The 25433-nt window shown below is 44.3% G+C and overlaps 1 protein-coding gene across 3 annotated transcripts in view; it reads right to left on the reverse strand.

The window, feature by feature from the left end:
* Nucleotides 1-20681: 20681 nt before the first annotated feature.
* The window catches only part of UBE3B (ubiquitin protein ligase E3B), a 143104-nt gene continuing 138352 nt past the window's right edge, over nucleotides 20682-25433 (reverse strand). For all 3 annotated transcript variants that reach the window (XM_063913237.1, XM_063913235.1, XM_063913236.1), the window contains exon 28: nucleotides 20682-23145. In XM_063913237.1, the coding sequence (XP_063769307.1) occupies nucleotides 22954-23145 (192 nt within the window). In that variant the 3' untranslated portion in view covers nucleotides 20682-22953. The remainder of the gene's footprint in view (nucleotides 23146-25433) is intronic.

Consider the following 25433-nt stretch of genomic DNA (forward strand, 5'->3'; position numbering starts at 1 on the left):
TAGCCACCCTGACATGCGGAGGGACACCCAGCAAAGGGCTAGTCCGCCCCGCATGTCTGGCCCTCTCCCCGCCACATGGGTGCGATAGCATCGCACAGCGGCGATGCTAGCGCACCCGATGAGAAAGTCCCTACCTGCGCAGCATTGCTGTGCTGGTAGGCATCTTTTTGCCGTGTCCCAGGTCACAGTGGCTGCATGTGACGTCACGCAGCTGCCATGGCCCGCACGGTCCGGGCACGCCTGCATTGCCCGGATTGCACCCCCAAAACGGCGGACAAACGCCGCCGGCCTGCCCCCTCCCGCCCACCGAATGCCTCTGTATGTTAATCATGCAGTGGCGATCACTGGGCTGAGATGCCAATCATATCTCTGGCATGCGCACTGCGGCACATGCACAGTTCAGACCTGATCGCCCACTGTGCAAAAATGCGCAGCAGCGGTCAGGTCTAAATTAGTCCCAAAGTGCAACAAAATGCATGAATTAGAACAATAATGTGTTCATTGCCTGCATATATAATGAGATTTCTGTCCAGTGCCAGACTGGGGCAAGAAGAGCCTACTGGGGGGAAACGTAGTAGTAGGGGACCATTCTTAGGGGTGTGGCCAGCCAATAGAGGTTTGGCTAACCAAGAGAGTAATGGGGAGAGATTCCGCATTGGATTATCGATTTTAAATTATAATTATAGTTACCAACAATCAACCGGATACTGAAGGTGGTTTAATCCCTAGCAACAATGTATGGGTGTTGGTGGTGCTCCCAAGACTTGGTAGGTAATATGAAGAGCAAAAACAATTTACCTTCCTGAACAAGTTAGTCAGGTAATAAAGAAGAACCTTTTTCTAGGGCACACCTTTACCAATTTTTGGTCAATAAGTTTAAAATAAAAAAAAACTTAATTTACCTTAAGAACAATACAGACACAAGCAAATATACAAAAAACAAACAAAAAACTCATTTATATCATAATCACCTCATGTGAATATAGACCTTGTATAATATAACTAGCATCCCTTACCAATTTATGAAAATTATGTACCATATCTTTGACCCGTATCTATGCGGGTTTAGGAGGGAATCGGGCATTTACTATTTGTAGTGGGAGTGCTGCCAGAAATTCTTTGTATACACATATATATGTATATGTATATATATATATACAAAAAGCAGTGTGTACAGGTGTGCTGATAATTAAAAGGTAATAGTTCTCAGTCCACAGGTAATCCACTCTGGGCTGTAGCACAGGTGTACATCAACACCGCAGCAACTCTCCTTACGAAGTAGTCTACGAAACATGTTGATGCTGTGCTTGCCAGACGCTTGATCTTCTCCACTCGCACTGCACAGGCTCCCTGAGTTCGTGACGCGATGTCCTGATGGGTACGGTCTGGAAAATATTCAGCCGGCGCGGTGTAAGGTCCCGGGTCCATGTGTCAGCGGTATGCAGTTTTGCCATTGTGGAATGTATTATACCATCTGCTAACCTGCCCATGGTGTGGGTTGTTCAGGGTACGAGTCCTGTAGAATTACTTGATGTTTTTATTTCATTTGTGTTTTTAAATAAAAATTGATTTGCACTATGAGCGCACTCTCTTCACTCTCTATTTTATATATATATATATATATATATATATATATATATATTGCACAATGACTCGGCACTCACTGTTATGATAATACTGCTCTGGTGCCTTCCGGGGTTAATTCATGTAGAAAACAATCCTGGCAAGCGGCGGCACTCAGAGTCTTGTCACGGTCATTTAAAGTGCAATAGTGCTTTTAATTAGTCACTCAATGTATGACATTTCGGGGCCACAACGCCCCTTCTTCAAGGTGATACATCTTGAAGAAGGGGCATTGTGACCCCGAAACGTCATACATTGAGTGACTAATTAAAACACTATTGCACTTTAAATGACCGTGACAAGACTCTGAGTGCCGCCGCTTGCCAGGATTGTTATATATATATATATCAGTGCCGTAACTAGGCATTTTAGCGCTGTGTGTCAAGAAACGGCATTGGCGCCCCCATGTAAGACAGGGGCAGTGCTCGCCGTAGGCGCGCAAAAATATATATAGTGGCGTGGCTTCATGGGGAAGAGGCGTGGCCACAAAAGAATACCAATTCATATTACAGTGCACAGTAGTCTCCATTATTCAAATTACGCTGCACAGTAGTGCCACTACACCAGGTAGAACCCCTTTTACACATTACGGCAGACAGCGACCCCCTTTTTACACATTACGGCAGACAGCGCCCCCCTTTTTACACATTACGGCAGACAGCGTGCCCTTTTTACACGTAACAGCAGCCAGTCCCCCTTTTTACACATTACGGCAGACAGCGAGCCCTTTTTACACGTAACGGCAGCCAGTCCCCCTTTTTACACGTAACGGTAGCCAGTCCCCCTTTTTACACATTACGACATTTTATATATATATATATATATATATATATATTGATGAAGAAGGCGGCACTCAGACAGGCTTGGAAAGCAGTAAAACTTTTGTCAGTTTATTCCAACATGTTTCGGGGTAAATCCCCCGTCCTCAGGGTCATCATAACCAAACTGAACAAAACACCATACATATATACCCATAACAATTACCATTAAGACTCTAATCATACTCACCTGCTATCACGCTGCTCAGACCCGCCGGACGCTCAGCAGCATTTCCTCGTTGCTCAGCAGTGACGTCATTGGGACGCGCCCCCGTTCGGTAACCATGGGAACCACCGGGCACGATCTCTGTACACTGTAGATGTAACCAGGGACTCCATGCTGCCGGCCCGTGACGCTGTCAGGCTGCAATAATGCAGGGAGGTGCCTAAGCAAAACCAACATGACATAAAGACATTAAACACATACAGTGCTATGACAAATCAAAAACTGTCCCACCCCCACCTGTCAGTAATGAATATATCGAACTGGTAATGGTGCCATTAGATTAATAAATACCAATAAAGCAAAAAAGCAAACAAAAAAAAAAAAAAAAAAAAGACAAAATAGCAGGAACATAACTTCCGCCAGAGCTCGTAGCAACAATATTATTTACTCTGATTATAATTACCATAATACTATATTGCTATAATGGTGCCTCACATAAAACAATTTAAGCCCAGATTCTCATTGAGGCCCCGCGGTGATAGCGTGCCTAATTTGAAAATCCACCTAGACTCCCTCTGAAGGAGGACTCTATCACGGTCACCCCCTCTCAGATTTCTGGGGACATGGTCAATTAGTATTGCCCTGATGCTGGGTACCCCATGTTTGTGCAGCAAACAGTGTCGTGCAAACGGCTGGTCACTATTGCCCTTTTCAAACGCTTTTTTTATGGCACTTCTATGTAGTGCCATGCGTTCCCGAAACTGGCGAATAGTTTTACCTACATAGGCTAAGCCACATGGGCAAATTAATAGATACACTACATGGGTAGATGTACAAGTAAGGCGATGGCGAATAAGCAATTTCTTGCCCGTATGGGGATGGTTAAACGTGCTGCCAGTCATAAGGGTATTGCACGTGGCACAACCCAGACATCTAAAACACCCAAGTTTAGTTCTTAAAAAATGGGTTTCCTGTGTACCTGTCATATTAGAGACATCCAGTTTGACTATGTGATCCCCTATATTACGTCCTCTAGTGTGACTGGGTAAGAGTGACGTATTGGCTAAGGATGATAGTGACCCCTCAGTCTGAATGATAGGCCACAATGATTTCGCCCTACGTACCCTCCTGGTGCTAGCTACTGTGTATCTATTGACCCAGGGAAGTTTAGGGCCACTAGTAGTGTGGCTACGGCTTGAGGGGCTAAGGGCCTCTGTTCTAGGGATACTAAGGGCCTTGGCCCTGGCCTGTTGTAAAATGCCTAGTGGGTAACCCCGTTCTGCAAATTTTGCCTGCATGGCATCCAAGGCTAGCTCTGTTTCTTGAGGATCAGACGTGATGCGTCTTACGCGCATAAACTGCGAAAAGGGTAAGCCCTTACGCAATGGGGCCGGGTGAAAACTAGAATGCTCAAGCAACATATTCCTGTCAGTTTTCTTAACATACAAGGAGGTGGACACTTGTCCCTCCTTAACAGTAATCAACACATCTAAGTAGTTAATGGAAAGGCTATCAACTATGTAAGTGAACTGTACAGGGTGTTGAGTGGCATTATGGTCCTCCCACAAGGCAATCAATTCTTCACGAGTCCCTAGCCATATTACTAGAAGGTCATCAATATACCTTCTATAGTATAGTACCTGTGACATAATGGCGGGATCAAGGTAAAACATGTGCTTCTCTAACTGATACATAAAAGCGTTAGCGTACGACGGGGCCACTGCGGACCCCATCGCACACCCCGCTAGTTGGAGCATAAACCGACCATTAAAAATAAAGTAATTGCGAGTGAGCACCTTCTCTAATAAACTAAGAAAGAACGAAATCTCAGGCCCTTGGTAGGAATCATTATCCTGAAGCAGACATCTGACTGCTTCAATGCCAGCTCCATGCGGAATGCTCGTATACAAGCTGGTAACATCTGAGCTGCACAACAACGTACCCTCTGGTATATTACCCAGAAGTAGGAGCTCACGTAGTAAGGACGAAGTATCCTTAAGGTAAGAAGGAAGGGATTGAATACATGGGTTTAAATATGCATCGAGGTACACCGACACTGGATGATACAGCGACCCCCTGGCAGACACAATGGGCCTGCCAGGAGGGTCAACCAGTGTCTTGTGGACCTTGGGCACAGTGTAAAATAATGGAGCCCTGGGATGCTCAATGGTAAGTGCTCGGACCACTTCACTGGAAATGGTACCGGCTAAATTGGCCTCGTGTAGAATAGAATCAAGCTCAATTTTGTATTCTTTAGTGGGGTCCCTAGTGAGTTTTTTTTAAACCTTACTGTCATTCAGCTGCCGTTCACATTCTTTAACATAATCAATGAGATTCGACACAACGATTGCCCCCCCCTTGTCAGCCTTACGTATAATAATGTCGGTGCGAGCCGACAATGTATTTAAAGTAACTATTTCATCTTTAGATAAATTAGGATAAACACAGTCCGACAAGGGGGTAAGTTCCTCTGTTTCAAGCATACGTAGGAATGTGCGTATAGATGGGTTGAGGCTTGGGGGATCAAATTGAGACCGAGGGGCTATACGCCGCAACTGGGCAGGGATCTCAGAATTCGAAGCATCAGCTTTGTGGGTGTTGAAATGTTCCTGCCGTCTAAGAGATCGTCCCAAGCGATATACCTCAACTTTCCATTCTAAAGGGTCCGCCGGAACAGTAGGGACAAAAGAAAGGCCCTTCGCTAACAGTCGATATTCTTGATCAGTAAGAGGAACTGAAGACAGATTAAACACCAACTCTTTCAGGCTCTGGGTGGTTTTGGTGCGGGCAATTCTTTGATTTTGGCGCGACCTCCGCGTCCTCTCCCTCTTCTTGCGTGGGGGGTGCGGTTGGATCGCGTCCGCACACCCGATGGGCCTTGGCCTAAAGGGAAGTTGCCATCCGATTGTGGTAAGGACCCAGATGCTCCTTCTGAGTCGCTAGCTGAGGTACTAGCTCCTATTTGTTGTTCACGCCTCCTCCAAGGGTTAGACCGCCACTGTTGTTGGTCCCTAGACGTCCTGGAACCACCCAGCCATGGGTATACCTCCCGTTGCTGATAATCCCTTTGGACGGTAGCTAGTTTCTCTTTCTTAAACCGCACTAATTCCTGGCGGTATCGCTCTATTTGTGTAGAGTAATCAGAGTAAATAATATTGTTGCTACGAGCTCTGGCGGAAGTTATGTTCCTGCTATTTTGTCTTTTTTTTTTTTGTTTGCTTTTTTGCTTTATTGGTATTTATTAATCTAATGGCACCATTACCAGTTCGATATATTCATTACTGACAGGTGGGGGTGGGACAGTTTTTGATTTGTCATAGCACTGTATGTGTTTAATGTCTTTATGTCATGTTGGTTTTGCTTAGGCACCTCCCTGCATTATTGCAGCCTGACAGCGTCACGGGCCGGCAGCATGGAGTCCCTGGTTACATCTACAGTGTACAGAGATCGTGCCCGGTGGTTCCCATGGTTACCGAACGGGGGCGCGTCCCAATGACGTCACTGCTGAGCAACGAGGAAATGCTGCTGAGCGTCCGGCGGGTCTGAGCCGCGTGATAGCAGGTGAGTATGATTAGAGTCTTAATGGTAATTGTTATGGGTATATATGTATGGTGTTTTGTTCAGTTTGGTTATGATGACCCTGAGGACGGGGGATTTACCCCGAAACATGTTGGAATAAACTCACAAAAGTTTTACTGCTTTCCAAGCCTGTCTGAGTGCCGCCTTCTTCATCAATATATTACTAGAGGTCTTCGCCTCCAGGAGGGCACCGCAGCACCTATCAACTTATGAGTGAGTGCCGAGTACATAGTACTCTATATATATAGATTTCTATATATATAAGCCAAAGGAACAGGCGGCACTCGGAGACTTGCACAAAGTAGGTGAAAAATAGCCAGGTGAGTTTTAATGAAGTCAACGTTTCGGGGGACGCACCCCCTTCCTCAGGACACAACACACTAGGGCAGCACACCATTGAAATACTAAAGTGTTAATATGTGTTAAGAAAGAAGCAGAAGCTATAGGTTAGAAAGTGCTACAGAAATAAGGGTGTTAATAAAATACTCAAAAGAGTAATATTAGTGAAAAAATAGGAGTGTTACATAAGTGCTAAATAAATAATATGGCGTGCTGCCCCAAGGTAGCCCAGTCACACCAGACCTGAGGGGTACCACTCCCCAAACTCACATACAGCATAATAATAATAATAATAATAATAATAATAATCACTATGGGTCATACAATTGCTTAATGTACGCCCACATGATAATGGCACATTACATGCAAAGTGAGATATTTCAAGCATTTATTTGTTATAATTTTGATGATTGTGGTTTACAGCTTAAGATAACTCCAAATCCAAAATCTCAGACAATTAGAATATTACATAAAATCAATAAAAAGAAAAAAGGATTTTAAATACAGAAATGTCGGCCCTCTGAAAAGTATAATCATGCATATGTACTAAGTACTTGGTTTGGGCCCCTTTTGCATGAATTACTGCCTCAATGCGGCGTGACATGGATTCTATGAGCCTGTGGCACTGCTGAGGTGTTATGGAAGACCAGGATGCTTCAATAGCAGCCTTCAGCTCTTCTGCATTGTCCGGTCTCATGTCTCTCATCTTTCTCTTGGTAATGCCCCATAAATTCTCTATGGGGTTCAGGTCAGGCAATTTGCTTGCCAATCCAGCACAGTAATCCCACGGTCATTGAACCAGGTTTTGGTACTTTTGGCAGTGTGGTCAGGTGCCAAGTCCTGCTGGAAAATGAAGTCAGCATCTCCATAAAGCTTGTCTGCTAAAGGAAGCATGAAGCATGCTCTAAAATGTCATGGTAGACGGCTGCATTGACTCTGGACTTAAAGCACAGTGGACCAACACCAGCAGATGACATGGCTCCCCAAATCAACACAGATTGTGGAAACTTCACACTGGACTCCAAGCATCTTGGATTGTGTGCCTCTCCATTCTTCCTCCATACTCTGGGACCTTGGTTTCCAAATGAGATGCAAAATTTGCTCTCATCAGAAAAGAGGACTTTGGACCACTGAGCAACAGACCAGTTCTTTTTTTTTTTCTTTAGCCCAGGTAAGACGCTTCTGACGTTGTTTGTTGTTCAGTAGCGGCTTGACAAGAGGAATACGACATTTGAAGCCCATGTCCAGGATCCGTCTGTGTGTGGTGGCTCTTGATGCACTGACTCCAGTCTCAGTCTACTCCTTGTGAAGCTCCCCCACACTTTTGAATGGCCTTTTCCTGACAATCCTCTTCAGGCTGCGGTCATCCCTGCTGCTTGTGCACCTTTTTCTTCCACACTTTGCCCTTCCACTTAACTTTCTATTAATGTGCTTTGATACAGCACTTTGAGAACATCCAACTTCTTTTGCAATTTCCTTTTGAGGCTTTCCCTCCTTGTGGAGGGTGTCAATGATGGTTTTCTGCACAACTGTCAGGTCAGCAGTCTTCCCCATAATTGTGAATTGTACTGAACCAGACTGAGAGACCATTTAAAGGCTCAGGAACCCTTTGCAGGTGGTTTGGATTAATTAGCTGATTAGGGTGTGACACTTTGAGCCTACAATATTGAACCTTTTCACACTATTCTAATTTTCTAAGATTTTGGATTTGGGGTTTTCTTCAGCTGTAAGCCACAATCATTAAAATTATAACAAATAAAGGCTTGAAATATCTCACTTTGCATGTGAGTCTATATAATATATTAGTTTCACCTTTTAAGTTGAATTACTGAAATAAATGAACTTTTGCACAATATTTTAATTTTCTGAGTTCACCTGCACTGTCTGCTCAGATTCAGCCACATTTAGCAAAGGTGATTGGAAGTCACTTCACAGTACAGATGACCTAAAACATACTGCGAAAGTAACCCAGGAGTTTTTAATGGCAAAAAAGTAGAATATTCTGCCATGCATAAGTCAGTCACTTGATCTCAATCCTTCGAGCAAGGATTTCCCTTGCTAAAAAAAAAAGCTAAAGGCAAAAAGAACCATGAACAAACAACAACTGAAGACAACTGCAGTAAAGGCCTAGCAAAGCATAACAGAGGAAACTCAGCATTTAGTGATGTCCAATGGTTCCAGACATCAGGTAGGCATTGCCTGCAAATGATGATCAACAAAATATAAAAAATACACAATTTATTTATAATTCTGTTAATTTGTCTGAAAATATAAAATTGGTTGAAATTCCTAAATGTTTCATACAATACTTTTGTTCAACCCCTTCAATTAAAGCTGAAAGTCTGCACTTCAATTGCATCTCTATTGTTTCATTTCAAATCCATTCTGACGGCGTACAGAGCCAAACTTATGAAAATTGTGTCAGTGTCCAAATATATATGGAGATGCGGTCAGGATCCAGACAGTCAGAATGCCGACAGCGGACACAGGATCCTGACCATCTGATATCATCCCTGTATATGGGCCTAACAGTAAAATGTTTTTGTTTGTTTTTTTAATGACAGGGCACCATTTAAATAGCCAAGATATAATACATTTTGACATATAAAACACTGGGCATCGCTGGTGGTTTGACATCGATTGTTCAAATGACTTAATAGTAAATACATTGGTTTGGGGAACATGGCTGGCAGTGTGCAGTGGTTTCGAAACCCTGGCAAAACTGCTATGTAGAAAATGTACAGTATACCTCTGTGGCAATTCATTTCTGAAACAGGTTTCCAAGCTTTGAGCATGGTCTAAACCACACTACCAGGAAAACTATAAGCTCTAAGGATCATGGATTCAAAAGCCATGCCACTGACGCCAACCAAAGTAAACATTGACGATGAAAGAGGGACTGGTCCCTTTGATATGCTTAGAATATCTTTGTCTCTGCCAATCTAGTGCTACCAGAATCCCCTTTCTTTTCTACAGAAGGGAACAGACAGATCAGATTGATGTTCCAAGGAACTGACATGGTGACTACCACAAATGAAAGACCTCATGATGAAGAAACCATTTCCCAGTAATAAGGTTTTGCTTGCTGAGTAAGGGTTTTCTTCACAGTTTTCCACCCATAAAAACTACTAATGACTGGAACATTGTAGTCCACCCAATGCATGATCCTAACGGTCTTTTTCAAGGCCAAGGCACTCTTGGTGCCTCCCTGGTTATTAATATAAGCCATGTCTATGGAGTTTTCAGAGTGTAGCTTGACAGTCCTTGCCTTACTCGCAAGAACTGGCCTTACCAACCAGTCCACTGAAAATTTTTCTGAACTCCAGCATGTTTAGCTGGAGCTTAACTCAACTGGAGTCCAATGAATCTGTAACTATGACTGAAGAACAAAAGAACCCCAGCCTCACAGACTGGTATCCTACCGTCCACTCGCTGAGGGAGAATGGATGTCACCAGATTCGAGTGTACCTTATTCTATTTATAAATCAGTTAGATTTGGAATGCCCAAGAATAAAACTCAAAAGTGGATGACATTTTGCAAGGCCAGTCATGCAAAAGTGAACTGACACCTGTCTGTGAGCCAGCAAGAACTTCGACAATCCATGTTATGGAGAGGATCCTGCCCTCTGGTATGAATACTCTCTGTTGATAGGTGCCATACTGAAGGCTTAGAAAGGTCATCCACTGCAAAGGGGTCAGCTTGTTTTATCATAATTGACAATCCAACCATGAAAGCAAAGAGTCTGCAGCAAGGCAAGGGAATTCACTTTAATTGGAAGGTAATACAGTTAAGGGATGGACCATCACCATCACCCTTAGATCTGAAAAGGGCAGCCATGTTTGTAAATACCTTCAGCACTGCTGCCAGCCTGAAGAGTAGGGCACAAAATGGGAAATTACAGAACTGAATGGCAAACCTGAGTGGAAAATGGAAAGTAAACCATGTTGCTTTTCTATTTGAACAGTAAAATACCTAGACCTTCGTCGCCAATTTCTAGCATGTGCAGTACACACTAAATTGTTCACCCCCACTTCCCAGAAGAATCTTCATCAGGTTAAGAAAAACCTCAAGATCACAGCCTTTCCCCACCTCACCTTCCTCTTGGGTGGAAAAGTCAAGAGTCTGACTTCTGCATATGGGAAAGCACTGGAAGCTCCCACTTAAGTGTTCTTAGTAGCAGTCATAACCCTAAGAAGGAAAACAGCTGCAGCATACCTTACACTAACTGTTCCAGGCCATGAGAACCAGTCAGGTTGTAAAGTGTCACTGGAGGTCAAAGGTCTGTGACTGGAGACCACAAGTGACCGTGTTGCTTCCTATGGGTATGACTTCCTAGTGGAAAAAGATGAGGTACATTCTGCTCCAGTGTTTGGCATGCTGCAAGATCTCCATGATAAGCTAAGCCATAGACAAAGCACAGCCTGGGATCTGTGAATTCAGGGGTGTGCTCACAGGCAAGCTTGTATGCTGGTCTTCTGCTTCACATGACAGGCACAGGGTATCGCCTCCGCTAAGCTGAACCCTGGATATGTTTCCCCTTCTGGGAAATAAAGGAAGTGATGGAAGAGGACAAACAGATGCAGGTTCGCCAACCAGAGGAAATCTAGCACACCAAATACACTTGTACATTACTTTCCTGCATATGGTAAGGTAGACTGGGAGGAGCCAGAAATTGCATGTTTAGGTTGTCTTCACAAGTGGGAAGTCACACAAGGGATGAAGTTCTGAAGACATGAAATCTCCCCAAAGAGCCCAGCAAAGTAGGATGGCAACCATCCAAACAACAGCCCCCTTGGTCATCCTAATGCTTAGCGTGGGGCTGCTAGGACAGGCAGCCTTCACCTAATACATCTCAGCACCATGCAACCTGCACCCACCTCCTTGTGCAATATTTAGTGAAGTCATCCATCTCCCATCGGTGTTGGGAACCAATTACCTTGTTGTGGCTCCTCCCGTGCGTGGTTCATTGCTGTACCTGGCCCAACAGCTAGGGGCACAGTGGTCACGGGGCACTACCTTTGGCAGCAGTGGTACAAACCAGGCGCAGCCACTTCCAAAGCCCACTCCAGGCACCACCAATTGTAGCTGAGGAACACTGATGAAAAAAGTCCAACACACAATGAACTAAACATAAAATGTTTAATAAAAACATGAAGGCTTTATCAGCAGCCCAAAAACCATCATCCATCTACTGGCCAAAAACAATCATCCATCTATGGTCTGCACCAATAAGGTATATACAGGGTGGAGACAGAGCATCTTAATGCTAAATTTTAAGTGCCCTAGCCCTCCAGTATCACATACTAAACCCCATGGTGTTCCAGTGTTCCTCAATGATAATTCACAAATATCACCTGTAAAATATATATATATATATATATATATATATATATATATATATATATGTATGTATGTATGTATCTATCTATCTGCAAATAGAGGAAGAAACAGCAAAGCGCCTATAGTGTAGTATCCTTTAGTATAGTTTTTGTCACACACAAGAATAATATTGCGTACCGGATTACAGCTTGACACAATGCCTGTCGATCCCCTGGTCTTTTAAGTCCAAGTCTCTGTCGAAATCTAGATAGAGTCAGGAAACAGGGCATCGCTATATAGCGTAGTAATTACTCAATAAGTAGGGTTAAATTTTGTATATCACATAAGGTTTACATGCGTACCAGATAAAGTAATAATTTGTGCATATCAGTATTGGTGCTTGTATCCTGGTCCTCATCAGAGGGAGGTGGTCATAGGATAGCCTTTGAACGATATATCAATGCTCCAATCAACAATTTATATCAAAAAGGTCTAATTTATTAAGTGTACAAAAATAATAAGATTTTACTCACCGGTAAATCTATTTCTCTGACGTCCTAAGTGGATGCTGGGACTCCGTAAGGACCATGGGGAATAGCGGCTCCGCAGGAGACTGGGCACAACTAAAGAAAGCTTTAGGACTACCTGGTGTGCACTGGCTCCTCCCACTATGACCCTCCTCCAGACCTCAGTTAGGATACTGTGCCCGGAAGAGCTGACACAATAAGGAAGGATTTTGAATCCCGGGTAAGACTCATACCAGCCACACCAATCACACCGTATAACTCGTGATACTATACCCAGTTAACAGTATGAAATATAACTGAGCCTCTCAACAGATGGCTCAACAATAACCCTTTAGTTAAGCAATAACTATTTACAAGTATTGCAGACAATCCGCACTTGGGATGGGCGCCCAGCATCCACTACGGACTACGAGAAATAGATTTACCGGTGAGTAAAATCTTATTTTCTCTGACGTCCTAAGTGGATGCTGGGACTCCGTAAGGACCATGGGGATTATACCAAAGCTCCCAAACGGGCGGGAGAGTGCGGATGACTCTGCAGCACCGAATGAGCAAACTCTAGGTCCTCCTCAGCCAGGGTATCAAACTTGTAGACTCTTGTAAAAATGTTTGAACCCGACCAAGTAACAGCTCGGCAAAGTTGTAAAGCCGAGACCCCTCGGGCAGCTGCCCAAGAAGAGCCCACTTTCCTCGTGGAATGGGCTTTTACAGATTTAGGGTGCGGCAGTCCAGCCGCAGCATGTGCAAGTTGATTCGTGCTACAGATCCAGCGAGCAATAGTCTGCTTAGAAGCAGGAGCACCCAGCTTGTTGGGTGCATACAGGATAAATAGCGAGTCAGTTTTCCTGACTCCAGCCGTCCTGGAAACATATACTTTTCTGGGCCCTGACTACGTCCAGTAACTTGGAATCCTCCAAGTCCCAAGTAGCCGCAGGCACCACAATAGGTTGGTTCACATGAAAAACTGATACCACCTTAGGAAGGAATTGGGAACGAGTCCTCAATTCCGCCTTATCCATATAAAATACAGATAAAGGCTTTTGTATGACAAAGCCGCCAATTCTGATACACGCCTGGCTGACGCCAAGGCCCACAGCATGACCACTTTCCACGTGAGGTATTGTAGCTCCACGGATTTAAGTGGCTCAACCCAATGCGACTTCAGGAAATCCAACACCACGTTGAGATCCCACGGTGCCACTTGAGGCACAAACGGGGGCTGACTATGCAGCACTCCCTTAACAAAAGTCTGAACTTCAGGCAGTGAAGCCAGTTCTATTTTGGAAGAAAATCGATAGAGCCGAAATCTGGACCTTAATGGAACCCAATTTTAGGCCCATAGTCACCTTCTGACTGTAGGAAGTGCAGAAATCGACCTAGCTGAAATTTCTCCTTTGGGGCCTTCCTGGCCTCACAGCACGCAACATATTTCCGCCATATGCGGTGATAATGGTTTGCGTTCACTTCTGTCCTAGCTTTAAATAGCGTAGGGATAACTTCCTCCGGAATGCCCTTTTCCTTCAGGATCCGGCGTTCAACCGCCAGGCCGTCAAACGCAGCCGCGGTACGTCTTGGAACAGACAGGCCCCCTTCTGCAGCAGGTCCTGTCTGAGCGGCAGAGGCCATGGGTCCTCTGAGATAATTTCTTGGAGTTCTGGGTACCAAGCTCTTCTTGGCCAACCCGGAACAATGAGTATAGTTCTTACTCATCTCCTTCTTATTATTCTCATTACCCTGGGTAAGAGAGGCAGAGAAGGGAACACATACACCGACTGGTACACCCACGGTGTTACCAGAGCGTCCACAGCTATCGCCTGAGGGTCCCTTGACCTGGCGCAATATCTTTGTAACTGTTTGTTGAGGCGGGACGCCATTATGTCCACCTATGGCCTTTCCCAATGGTGTACAATCATTTGGAAGACTTCTGGATGAAGTCCCCACTCTCCCGGGTGGAGGTCGTGTCTTCTGAGAAAGTCTGCTTCTCAGTTGTCCACTCCGGGAATGAACACTGCTGACAGTGCTAACACATGATTCTCCGCCCATCGGAGAATCCTTGTGGCTTCTGCCATCGCCATCCTGCTTCTTGTGCCGCCCTGTCGGTTTACATGAGCGACCGCCGTGATGTTGTCTGACTGGATCAGCACCGGACGGTGTTGAAGCAGGGGTCTAGCCTGACTTAGGGCATTGTAAATGGCCCTTAGTTCCAGAATATTTATGTGTAGGGGAGTCTCCTGACTTTTCCATAGCCTTGGAAGTTTCTTCCCTGTGACTGCCCCCCAGCCTCGAAGGCTGGCATCCGTGGTCATCAGGACCCAGTCCTGTATGCCGAATCTGCGGCCCCCTAGAAGAAGAGCACTCTGCAGCCACCACAACCGCGACACCCTGGCCCTTGGAGACAGGGTTATCCGCCGATGCATCTGAAGATACGACCCGGACCACTTGTCCCACAGATCCCACTGGAAGATCCTTGCATGGGACCTGGCGAATGGAATTTCTTCGTAAGAAGCTATCATCTTTCCCAGGGCTCGCGTGCATTGATGCACCGACACCTGTATTTGTATTAGGAGGTCTCTGTCTAGAGACGACAACTCCTTGGACTTCTCCTCCGGGAGAAACCCTTTTTATTCTGTTCTGTGTCCAGAACCATACCCAGGAACAGTAGACGCGTCGTAGGAACCAGCTGCGACTTTGGAATATTCATAAACCAGCCGTGCTGTTGTAGCACTTTCCGAGATAGTGCTATTTCGACGAACAACTGCTTCCTGGACCTCGCCTTTATAAGGAGATCGTCCAAGTACGGGATAATTATTTCGGCCATTACCTTGGTAAATACCTCGGTGCCGGGGACAGACCAACGGCAACGTCTGGAATTGGTAATGACAATCCTGTACCACAATTTTGAGGTACTCCTGGTGAAGAGGGTAAATAGGGACATGCAGGTAAGCATCCTTGATGTCCAGTGATACCATGAAATTCTCCAGGCTTGCAATAATCGCCCTGAGCGATTCCATTTTGAACTTGAACCTTCGTATATAAGTGTTCAAGGATTTCAGTTTTAGAATGGGTCTCACCAAACCGTCTAATTTCGGTACCACAACATTTTGGAATAGTAACCCCGGCCCTGTTGAAGGAGGGGTACCTTGATTTCACCTGCTGGAAGTACAGCTTGTGAATTGCCGCCAGTACTACCTTTCTCCGAGGGCAGCAGGCAAGGCTGATGTGAGGTAACGGTGAGGGGGAGTCGCCTCGAACTCCAGCCTGTATCCCTGTGATACTACTTGCAGAACCTAGGGATCCACCTGTGGGCAAGCCCACTGGTCCCTGAAGTTCCCGAGACGCGCCCCCACCGCACCTCTCTCCACCTGTGGAGCCCCAGCGTCATGCGGTGGACTCAGAGGAAGCGGGGGAAGATTTTTGATCCTGGGAACTGGCTGACTGGTGCAGCTTTTTTCTTCTTCCCTTGTCTCTGTGCAGAAAGGAAGCGCCTTTGACCCGCTTGCTTTTATGAAGCCGAAAGGACTGTACCTGAAAATACGGTGCTTTCTTAGGCTGTGAGGAAACCTGAGGTAAAAAAATTTCTTCCCAGCTGTTGCTGTGGATACGAGGTCCCAGAGACCATCCCCAAACAATTCCTCACCCTTATATAAGGCAGAATCTCCGTGTGCCTTTTAAAGGCAGCATCACCTGTCCACTGCCGGGTTTCTAATACCCTCCTGGCAGAATGGACATTGCATTAATTCTGGATGCCAGCCGGCAAATATCCCTCTGTGCATCCTTCATATATAAGACTACGTCTTTAATCTGCTCTATGTTAGCAAAATATTATCCCTGTCTAGGGTATTAATATTATCTGACAGGGTATCAGACCACGCTGCAGCAGCACTATTTATGCTGAGGCAATTGCAGGTCTCAGTATAGAACCTGAGTGTGTATATACAGACTTCAGGATAGCCTCCTGCTTTTTATCAGCAGGCTCCTTCAAGGTGGCCGTATCCTAAGACGGCAGTGCCACCTTTTTTGACAAACGTGTGAGCACCTTATCCACCCTAGGGGATATCTCCCAACGTGACCTATCCTCTGGCGGGAAAGGGTACGCCATCAGTAACTTTTTAGAAATTACCAGTTTCTTATCGGGGGAACCCACGCTTCTTTACACACTTCATTCACTCATCTGATGGGGGAACAAAACACTGGCTGCTTTTTCTCCCCAAAAATAAAACCCCTTTTATGTGGTACTTGGGTTCATGTCAGAAATGTGTAACACATTTTTCATTGCCGAGATCATGTAATGGATGTTCCTAGTGGATTGTGTATATATCTCAACCTCGTCGACACTGGAGTCAGACTCCGTGTCGACATCTGTCTGCCATCTGAGGTAACGGGCGTTTTTTTGAGCCCCTGATGGCCTTTGAGATGCCTGGGCAGGCGCGGGCTGAGAAGCCGGCTGTCCCACAGCTGCTACGTCATCTAGCCTTTTATGTAAGGAGTTGACATTGTCGGTTAATACCTTCCACCTATCCATCCACTCTGGTGTCGGCCCCACAGGGGGCGACATCCCATTTATCGGCCTCTGCTCCGCCTCCACGTAACCTTCCTCATCCAACATGTCGACACAGCCGTACCGACACACCGCACACACACAGGGAATGCTCTGACTGAGGACAGGACCCCACAAAGTCCTTTGGGGAGACAGAGAGAGAGTATGCCAGCACACACCAGAGCGCTATATAATGCAGGGATTAACACTATAACTGAGTGATTTTTCCCCCAATAGCTGCTAGTATACATATATTGCGCCTAAATTTAGTGCCCCCCCCCTCTCTTTTTAACCCTTTGAGCCTGAAAACTACAGGGGAGAGCCTGGAGAGCTGTCTTCCAGCTGCACTGTGAAGAAAAAATGGCGCCAGTGTGCTGAGGGAGAAGCCCCGCCCCTTTTTCGGCTGACTTTTCTCCCGCTTTTTTATGGATTCTGGCAGGGGTAATTTATCACACATATAGCCCTGGGACTATATATTGTGATGATTTGCCAGCCAAGGTGTCTTATATTGCCCTCAGGGCGCCCCCCCCCCCCCCCCCAGCGCCCTGCACCCATCAGTGACCGGAGTGTGAGGTGTGCATGAGGAGCAATGGCGCACAGCTGCAGTGCTGTGCGCTACCTTGTTGAAGACAGAAGTCTTCTGCCGCCGATTTTCCGGAACACTTCTTGCTTCTGGCTCTGTAAGGGGGCCGGCGGCGCGGCTCCGGGAACGAACACCAAGGTCGGGTCCTGCGGACGATCCCTCTGGAGCTAATGGTGTCCAGTAGCCTAAGAAGCCCAAACTACCACCTGTTAGGTAGGTTCGCTTCTTCTCCCCTTAGTCCCTCGCTGCAGTGAGTCTGTTGCCAGCAGATCTCACTGTAAAATAAAAAACCTAAATATACTTTCTTTCTAGGAGTTCAGGAGAGCCCCTAGTGTGCATCCAGCTCAGCCGGGCACAAGATTCTAACTGAGGTCTGGAGGAGGGTCATAGTGGGAGGAGCCAGTGCACACCAGGTAGTCCTAAAGCTTTCTTTAGTTGTGCCCAGTCTCCTGCGGAGCCGCTATTCCCCATGGTCCTTACGGAGTCCCAGCATCCACTTAGGACGTCAGAGAAATATAAGAAATAAATAGCTTAGCTTAAATTACAAAAATGTCGGCAGGAGTAGGTCAGCAAATCAGCAAGTCAGTTTCTCAACGCGTTTCGCCCGAATTTGGGCTTCATCGGGAGGTAATCTCCTGATGAAGCCCAAATTCGGGCGAAACGCTTAATAAATTAGACCTTTTTGATATAAATTGTTGATTGGAGCATTGATATATCGTTCAAAGGCTATCCTATGACCACCTCCCTCTGATGAGGACCAGGATACAAGCACCAATACTGATATGCACAAATTATTACTTTATCTGGTACGCATGTAAACCTTATGTGATATACAAAATTTAACCCTACTTATTGAGTAATTACTACGCTATATAGCGATTCCCTGTTTCCTGATTCTATCTAGATTCCGACAAGAGACTTGGACTTAAAAGACCAGGGGATCGACAGGCATTGTGTCAAGCCGTAATCCGGTACGCAATATTATTCTTGCGTGTGACAAAAACTATACTAAAGGATACTACACTATAGGCGCTTTGCTGTTTCTTCCTCTATTTGCAGATTTCCCTTTGGGCTACGCATACCTAGTGGCACATTTTGAAGAACTGAGCAGCCACCCGATAAAACGGGGAGAGTGTGGACTGTTGGTTAATCAAACCTTGAACTAGTTTGAAAGAACTCATTTACTGGACTGGTCATTTGACCAACTTATTTCTGACTGTAGATTGCACTTTTACAGTGAGGTACTACACATAAATTAGACAAGCGCACTGATTCACTCATTTACAATATATATATGTATATATATATGATACATTTGTTGGAAAGTTACAAAGGCAAAGAGTTATACTGCAGTGAAGTAGTGGTTTTGACCAGGTTTATATACCACATATAGGGTTGCACATACAGTATTTTATTCACATTGTTTATTAATCATCTCTGCATCCAGTGGATTGGGTATCAACATTCTCCTTGGTGGAGATAAAGTTGAAATAGAAAAAAAATCCAACACAGTGTATAATCATTTAAAAAGGCTTACATCAATTTCAGAATTTGGTCTGAACGCCAAAACATTAGCAAATTACAAAGAACAAAATCTGAAACCAAAGACACTGAGCACACATGGTTCAGAAATAATCATAACCATCATTTCGTTGTATGTGGGAAAAGAAGCAAGACACAAGAGATGATATAGGGCCTAATTCTGAGTTCATCACACCAGCAAATTTGTTAGCAGTTGGGCAAAACCATGTGCACTGCAAGGGGGACAGATATAACATGTGTAGATAGTTAGATTTGGGTGGGGTGTGTTCAAACTAAAATCTAAATTGCAGTGTAAAAATAAAGCAGCCAGTATTTACCCTGCACAGAAACAAAATAACCCACCCAAATCTAACTCTCTCTGCATGTTATATCTGCCACCCCCTGCAGTGTACATGGGGGGTAATTCCAAGTTGATCGCAGCAGGAATTTTGGTAGCAATTGGACAAAACCATGTGCACTGCAGCGGAGACAGATTTAACATGTGCAGAGAGAGAGAGTTAGATTTGGGTGGGGTGTGTTCAATCTGCAATCTAATTTGCAGTGTAAAAATAAAGCAGCCAGTATTTACCCTGCACAGAAACAAAATAACCCACCCAAATCTAACTCTCTCTGCACATGTTATATCTGCCTCCCCTGCAGTGCACATGGTTTTGCCCAACTGCTAAAAAAAATTCCTTCTGCAATCAACTTGGAATTACCCCCTTGGTTTGGCCAATGGCTAACAAACTTGCTGCTGCGATCAACTCAACTTGCTGCTGCGATCAACACCCATAGACCAGTGTTTCCCACACTCGCACTACAAAGTCCTGGTTCCAAGAATATCCATGTTTGAGCTCAGGTGACTACATTAGTTCCTCAGTTATCTTGATTTAGCTATCTGTGCTCAAGTATGGAGCTTAAAACATGGACTTTTCAGGAGATGAGGAGGGCTGAGTTTGTGAACACTAATATAGGAGTGTATCCAATAAGTGTTGGAAGCTGCCGTCTTGTCGGAAAGGCGGCAGCTTCCGACAGGTTTAGGTCGGAAGGGGTTCTGACCTATTCAATAGGGGGCCAAGCTGTCGGAATGCACGCAGATCATCCGAGTGTATTGTCGGAAGAGCGGCCAAACCAGACAGGTTTTAGCCCTGCTTCCAACAATGTCAATCCAACTTTAAAAAGAGTCGGACTGACACTGACGGGAACGGGCAAAACCTGTGGCCGCTGTCACCGCTCAGGCACCGCCCTGGGCGTGGTCTCTGTGCCCCTCACACATTCACAGGTTCTCCTCAGAGTCCCCACCCGGCTCTCCGTTTGTACACCTGGACACCCCCTGATGAGCGCCTGTGTACAGAGGCTGGACAGGTGCTGCTGCGGCGGCCGCAGAGTGCAGGTAACGGAGGGATGCGGGGCAGCAACAGCGGCGGCGGGAGCGCCATGTACTACCTGATCTGAGCCCCGCAGCCGAACACCCCTCACACAGCAGCTGCCGCCTCGGAGAGGTGAGAGACTCCTCATCCTATATACATAGCGCTGGGTCTCTGTCTTCTGGCTGTTCAATAGTATAGTTTTCTTTAAATAACTGTACTTCTTGCTTTGTAACTTCTTAAGTTCAGATTCCTGAACATGCAAACCTCTTGTATGCAAAAATAAGTTTTGAAACAAAAATAAAAGGGTGTATCGATTTATTGCAAAAGAAATGATGAATAATTTATTTAGCATTTGTACAAGCAGTTAATGGATGGCAGGACCTTCCCCATTACACAGTACGAGGATGCCCCTCATTGCCTTCTGGAGTAGCAGTGCTTGCAGATCTGTACCCTTCAGTGGCTTGCTGTTCCTATAGCAGATGCAGGATGAAGTAGTAGCTCACAGACTGATGGCAGCATCTGACAACGGGGTAAGAAAACAACCTCATGTCTCACTCTACAGCTATTTACAATTTCCATTATAATGAAAAACAAATCCCTATTAAACATATAAAATGCTATAATAAAACAGTTTTTGGACTATGATGATTTATTAAATGATGTTCGTAGTATTTAGATGTGGATGTTGTGGATAATGTCCATTTTAAATCAAACCAAATAATGACATTATACTGGTGCTATTTATGTATTTCTGACCATTGTGCATCCTACGAGATCTCCAGAAGATACAAGTATAAGGGTAGGAAATTGTGGGCTTACAATTTTAACTGTGTTCTATTAAATGTTCTGCATACAGAAACCCAGCGTTTAACAGGCTAGAATAAAGCGATTTTAAATAAGCCTTTTACAGTAACATTTCAGCCTGCAGCAAGTTACCTCCAGTCTTACAGAGAGAACCCACAGAATATATTTGGTCATAATACATATGGGCATAAAAGAAGTCTCTACCCAGTTCCTAACTTTGCACAGCTTTCAAAATAAGTAGTCAGTTGGTCTGCCTGGTGCATGGCCGCTAACATATTATTTGCTACCAGCCTCAACATAAATATCTACTGTTACTATATGTGAGGCGATGATATATATATTGCTCTTGGACCCCTTGACAGAGGTCCAACTGGGGATTGAAACGTTAATGCAACCAGCTTCTGCCTCTGCCGAATAAACCTACACTTTTAACTTCAAGTCTGGTAAGTGCACCCTCTAATTGATTTATACATATACAGTATATACAGGGTGATTCAAAAGTCGCAGTACACCCTTTTGTTTGAAAAACTGTGCTGGAAATGGGAAATCTAAATACTCCAGTAAGAGATGGGTGAGGTGGGCTATCTTTTAAGGTATGTACCGAACATGGGCACCATCTTGAAATCAGCCATCTTGAATCTTGAATCTAAGTCAGTTTTCCCATTTCCTGCACAGTTTTTGAAACAAAAGGGTATACTGCGACTTTTGAATCACTATATATATATATATATATATATATATATATATATATATACATACATACACACACACACACACACACACACACACACACACACACACACACATAAAAGCAAGTCATGGTCCTAAGGAAACAAACTAGGTAGCACTCAAGACCTTGACAAATAGTATCAGTATAGAAAGGCATGGCCACCCTGAAACGTGGATGATTTAGAATTGCTTATTAGCATACATCCCCACATATATCTGTAACGAGATAAACACCAACATACAGTAAGATAAATCAGTGGACTAGAGCTATGCACAACAGTTATCCTATCTAAGCAGGGACACATGAAAATATACTGATGCAAGGGATAAAAGGATGGCATTACTGGAGTTATGGAAAGAGAGGTCATTAGGTTATTCGATCACTTGATCAAATTAAGGATCTGTGCAATAAATAAATTTCTATTTATAGAATGTACTTTTATACCAGAAATACATATTTATATACATTACAGAGGTGGACAGTATGCTACTGATCAGAAATAGGGAAGCAGCACTAGTCTACTGGTAAAACTAGTTATAGATATTGTGTTTATACTCTTAAGAAAACAAAGATTTACTTTGTAAGACCAGTGTAAAAATAGTGCCATAGTACTGTATGTACTGTATGTTACAATGGCCAGCCTAGTGTTGCATAATGTGATCCCCAACCTTTACTATGCACAGTGCCTATTCTCTGACCTTGACTAATGAGGACCTACTGAGTACACCAGCGTGGGCGCAAATCTGTCCAAACAGCTTAAACTGGTGTTCTTACATTATTACCTAGTTCTCAAAAGGACACATTTAGAATAAAATGCATGTTTTTTTGACATTTTAGAAACAAAACACATTGTCTGCAACCGGAAGAATAATCATATACACAACAATACCAGGGAAACAGCTAAAATTTGTGATAGATTGTCTGATATTTTAGCCACTATGCTGCACAAACTTTAAACAATATGGTCCGCAGGCCTCATTGGCGGGAAATTGATCCTTGACGTTAGAACATCAGAGATGAAATCAAACCAGGAGTGCTAGGACAGCTCAAAGCCAGTGTTCATGCTGATAGCATAGCGGAGTTTCTCTCTCAAGATCCCCTTCTTGCTGTAGTTGGGTAGTTTTAGGAGGTTGAAACAGGTAGAGGAGGTGGGGAGGCGACCACCTGGCTCCCGTTTCCTTATGGTAAAGAAACCACGCAGAACGCTACCCAAAGTGTCTCCAGTATCCTAGAAAAAGGATAAAAAATATTTGTTAAATATTAACAATGCTGTTTGCATTTATGAATTGTGATATGGGCAGTTGTAGAATCCCATAGAATAGACCAATATACCAGCAGTAGCTGCAGAGCCGACCACATAGTGCAGGGGGGACCCACTTAGCACATATGTTATGATGTATGTAATATATGTGCTGGCTGGTTCCCTTGGGGACAGGCAGCGCTGTATTAGGCACCGTATGGCACCTGGGACTCAGCATAAGTCTTCACACTTCCTCTAAGCCCGCCCCCAGACTCCTGTGAAACTAGCCAATGGGAGTCTGGGGGGGTGGGCTTAGACTCTAAATAAGGCTGGAAAGGGCCTATTCAATTGTTGCTCTGATCAGACGCCCATTACCAGTTAAGGCTCCTAACAGCTCCGGGTTTAGCCACGCAAAGCGACTAAACCCGTCTACATCGCTTGAATGGCTGCCAACGTACAGCTTTGGGCACCCAAACTACATATTTCAACACATTTTTTCTCGCACCTCCGGAGGCTGCGAGAAAAAATGTGACTGCTGTGGCTTATGGGCGTCTATCGGATAAACAACTGAATTGCTCCAACAGGCGCTCATTCCTTTAGAAGGCCAGCAGGTGGCGTGTGCCACAATTGAATCTGCCCCAAAGTGTCTGAAATTTGTATTTAACTTAAAACTTACAATCAATCAGGTTTGAGCTATACCTTGCCAAATCAACTGTGGAAAAGAAGGAAAAGTGAGTGTATACTTTTTATTTAACAGCATATTCCCCGGACTCTACACCGTCTGGATTGTGTAGTGCTTGACACACTGTCCAAACTAGAAGATTAACCCAATTCCTCTACTCAATATTCTTCCACTACCTCCATCCAAGATCTGCACAAAGGCAACACTTGTGACGTTTCCTAGCATAAGCCAGGTAAAAGGTCTCTAGAATGTTCTTTATAGAAGAGGAAACTTTGACCAGACTTTGTACAGATTTGACCAAACATTGACTTTCCTCGTGTGATGTTGATAAGTGACGTTCTACTTCTTGGAAATACACACCTCTGTGTTTATCCAAGAGGTGAATGGACAAGTTAATTTAGCTTAGGAGAATAAGGAAAATGCAAAAGCTAATAAAGAAAGAAATTTGAGGGAAGAAACTGGCAACTTGACAGAACTCACAGCCATGTAGTTTTTTTTCTAGGCCCCATAAAAAAAAAAAACACATAAAGGAGACCTACAAAAAAATATTTGGTGGAAGGCTACATTCCAGATACTAGGCTAAGCAGGATTTTCCAGCTTTGTAATAGACATCAGAGGAATAGGGTTTCTGTGCCCGAGGGATGTTCTCAATAAGTGGGTCAGCAAAGATCATACACTTAAAATCATGGCTTTAAGAGCAATCCAGTTAAAGCCAGGTTTGCTAGACAATAAAAAGTCTAAGGATGGCATTAATGTTGATGGATTGGCAAGATGAGTGTACCAGGACCATCTGGTGTCATTCAACAAAGCTTTTATCCCTATTTCTCTTACTTTCTGTGGAATCTAATGAATAAGTGGAGTCGGGGGGAAATAGGTAGATGAATTGGGACTGCTAGCACATGGATGAAATATAACATTGGGTCTTAAAGCCTAGTACCAGAGGACAGCTTGTGGTTTATTTGTGAAGTTAATTTTCCTATTCTATTTCCAAGGACTCTCAGGTCTGAATAAAGTCTGGACCCAGGAGAGGATGGGAACATTTTGGGAAACCATGAAATATGGAGGAGAATTAAAAGTGCTCCCCCATCCTGGCCCTCAGAGACTCAGGGGTACCCTCTGTCACCACTGAGAATTTCCCTCATTGTCATACCGACATACTCAGGGACACCCTTGTTTGTTGTTGTGCTATGTTAGCGATTTTTCAAAATGGTATGCCCCGTTTTTCATTCAAACACATGAAAAAAGAAAAAAATGCATGATCATTTTCAAGTACAGATGTTATTATGAAATGTACGGCAAAAACCACAACCCGTTTCTTAGTGGTGATTACAAATAAAATACATTTCTTTTTAGTTCATTTTCTTGAAATTTCAATGGAAAAGAGCATTGGGCAGGGTGTCTTTGCATTGGGAGCAAAAATAAGCAAACTCCTGCGTAAGTAGAATCTTAAAAAACACAGTGACCGTAAAGGAATTGTGATTCTCCTAGATAGTAACAAACAAAAAAAGTCCACTGCCTGAGAATATTTCCACAATTTCAAATCTCCAAAGTTCACTCTGGTTTAGGCGCTGCTTGATAATGAGGACTGATGCAG

The sequence above is a fragment of the Pseudophryne corroboree genome, chromosome 1 (assembly GCF_028390025.1).
Source record: "Pseudophryne corroboree isolate aPseCor3 chromosome 1, aPseCor3.hap2, whole genome shotgun sequence".
Taxonomy (NCBI): domain Eukaryota; kingdom Metazoa; phylum Chordata; class Amphibia; order Anura; family Myobatrachidae; genus Pseudophryne; species Pseudophryne corroboree.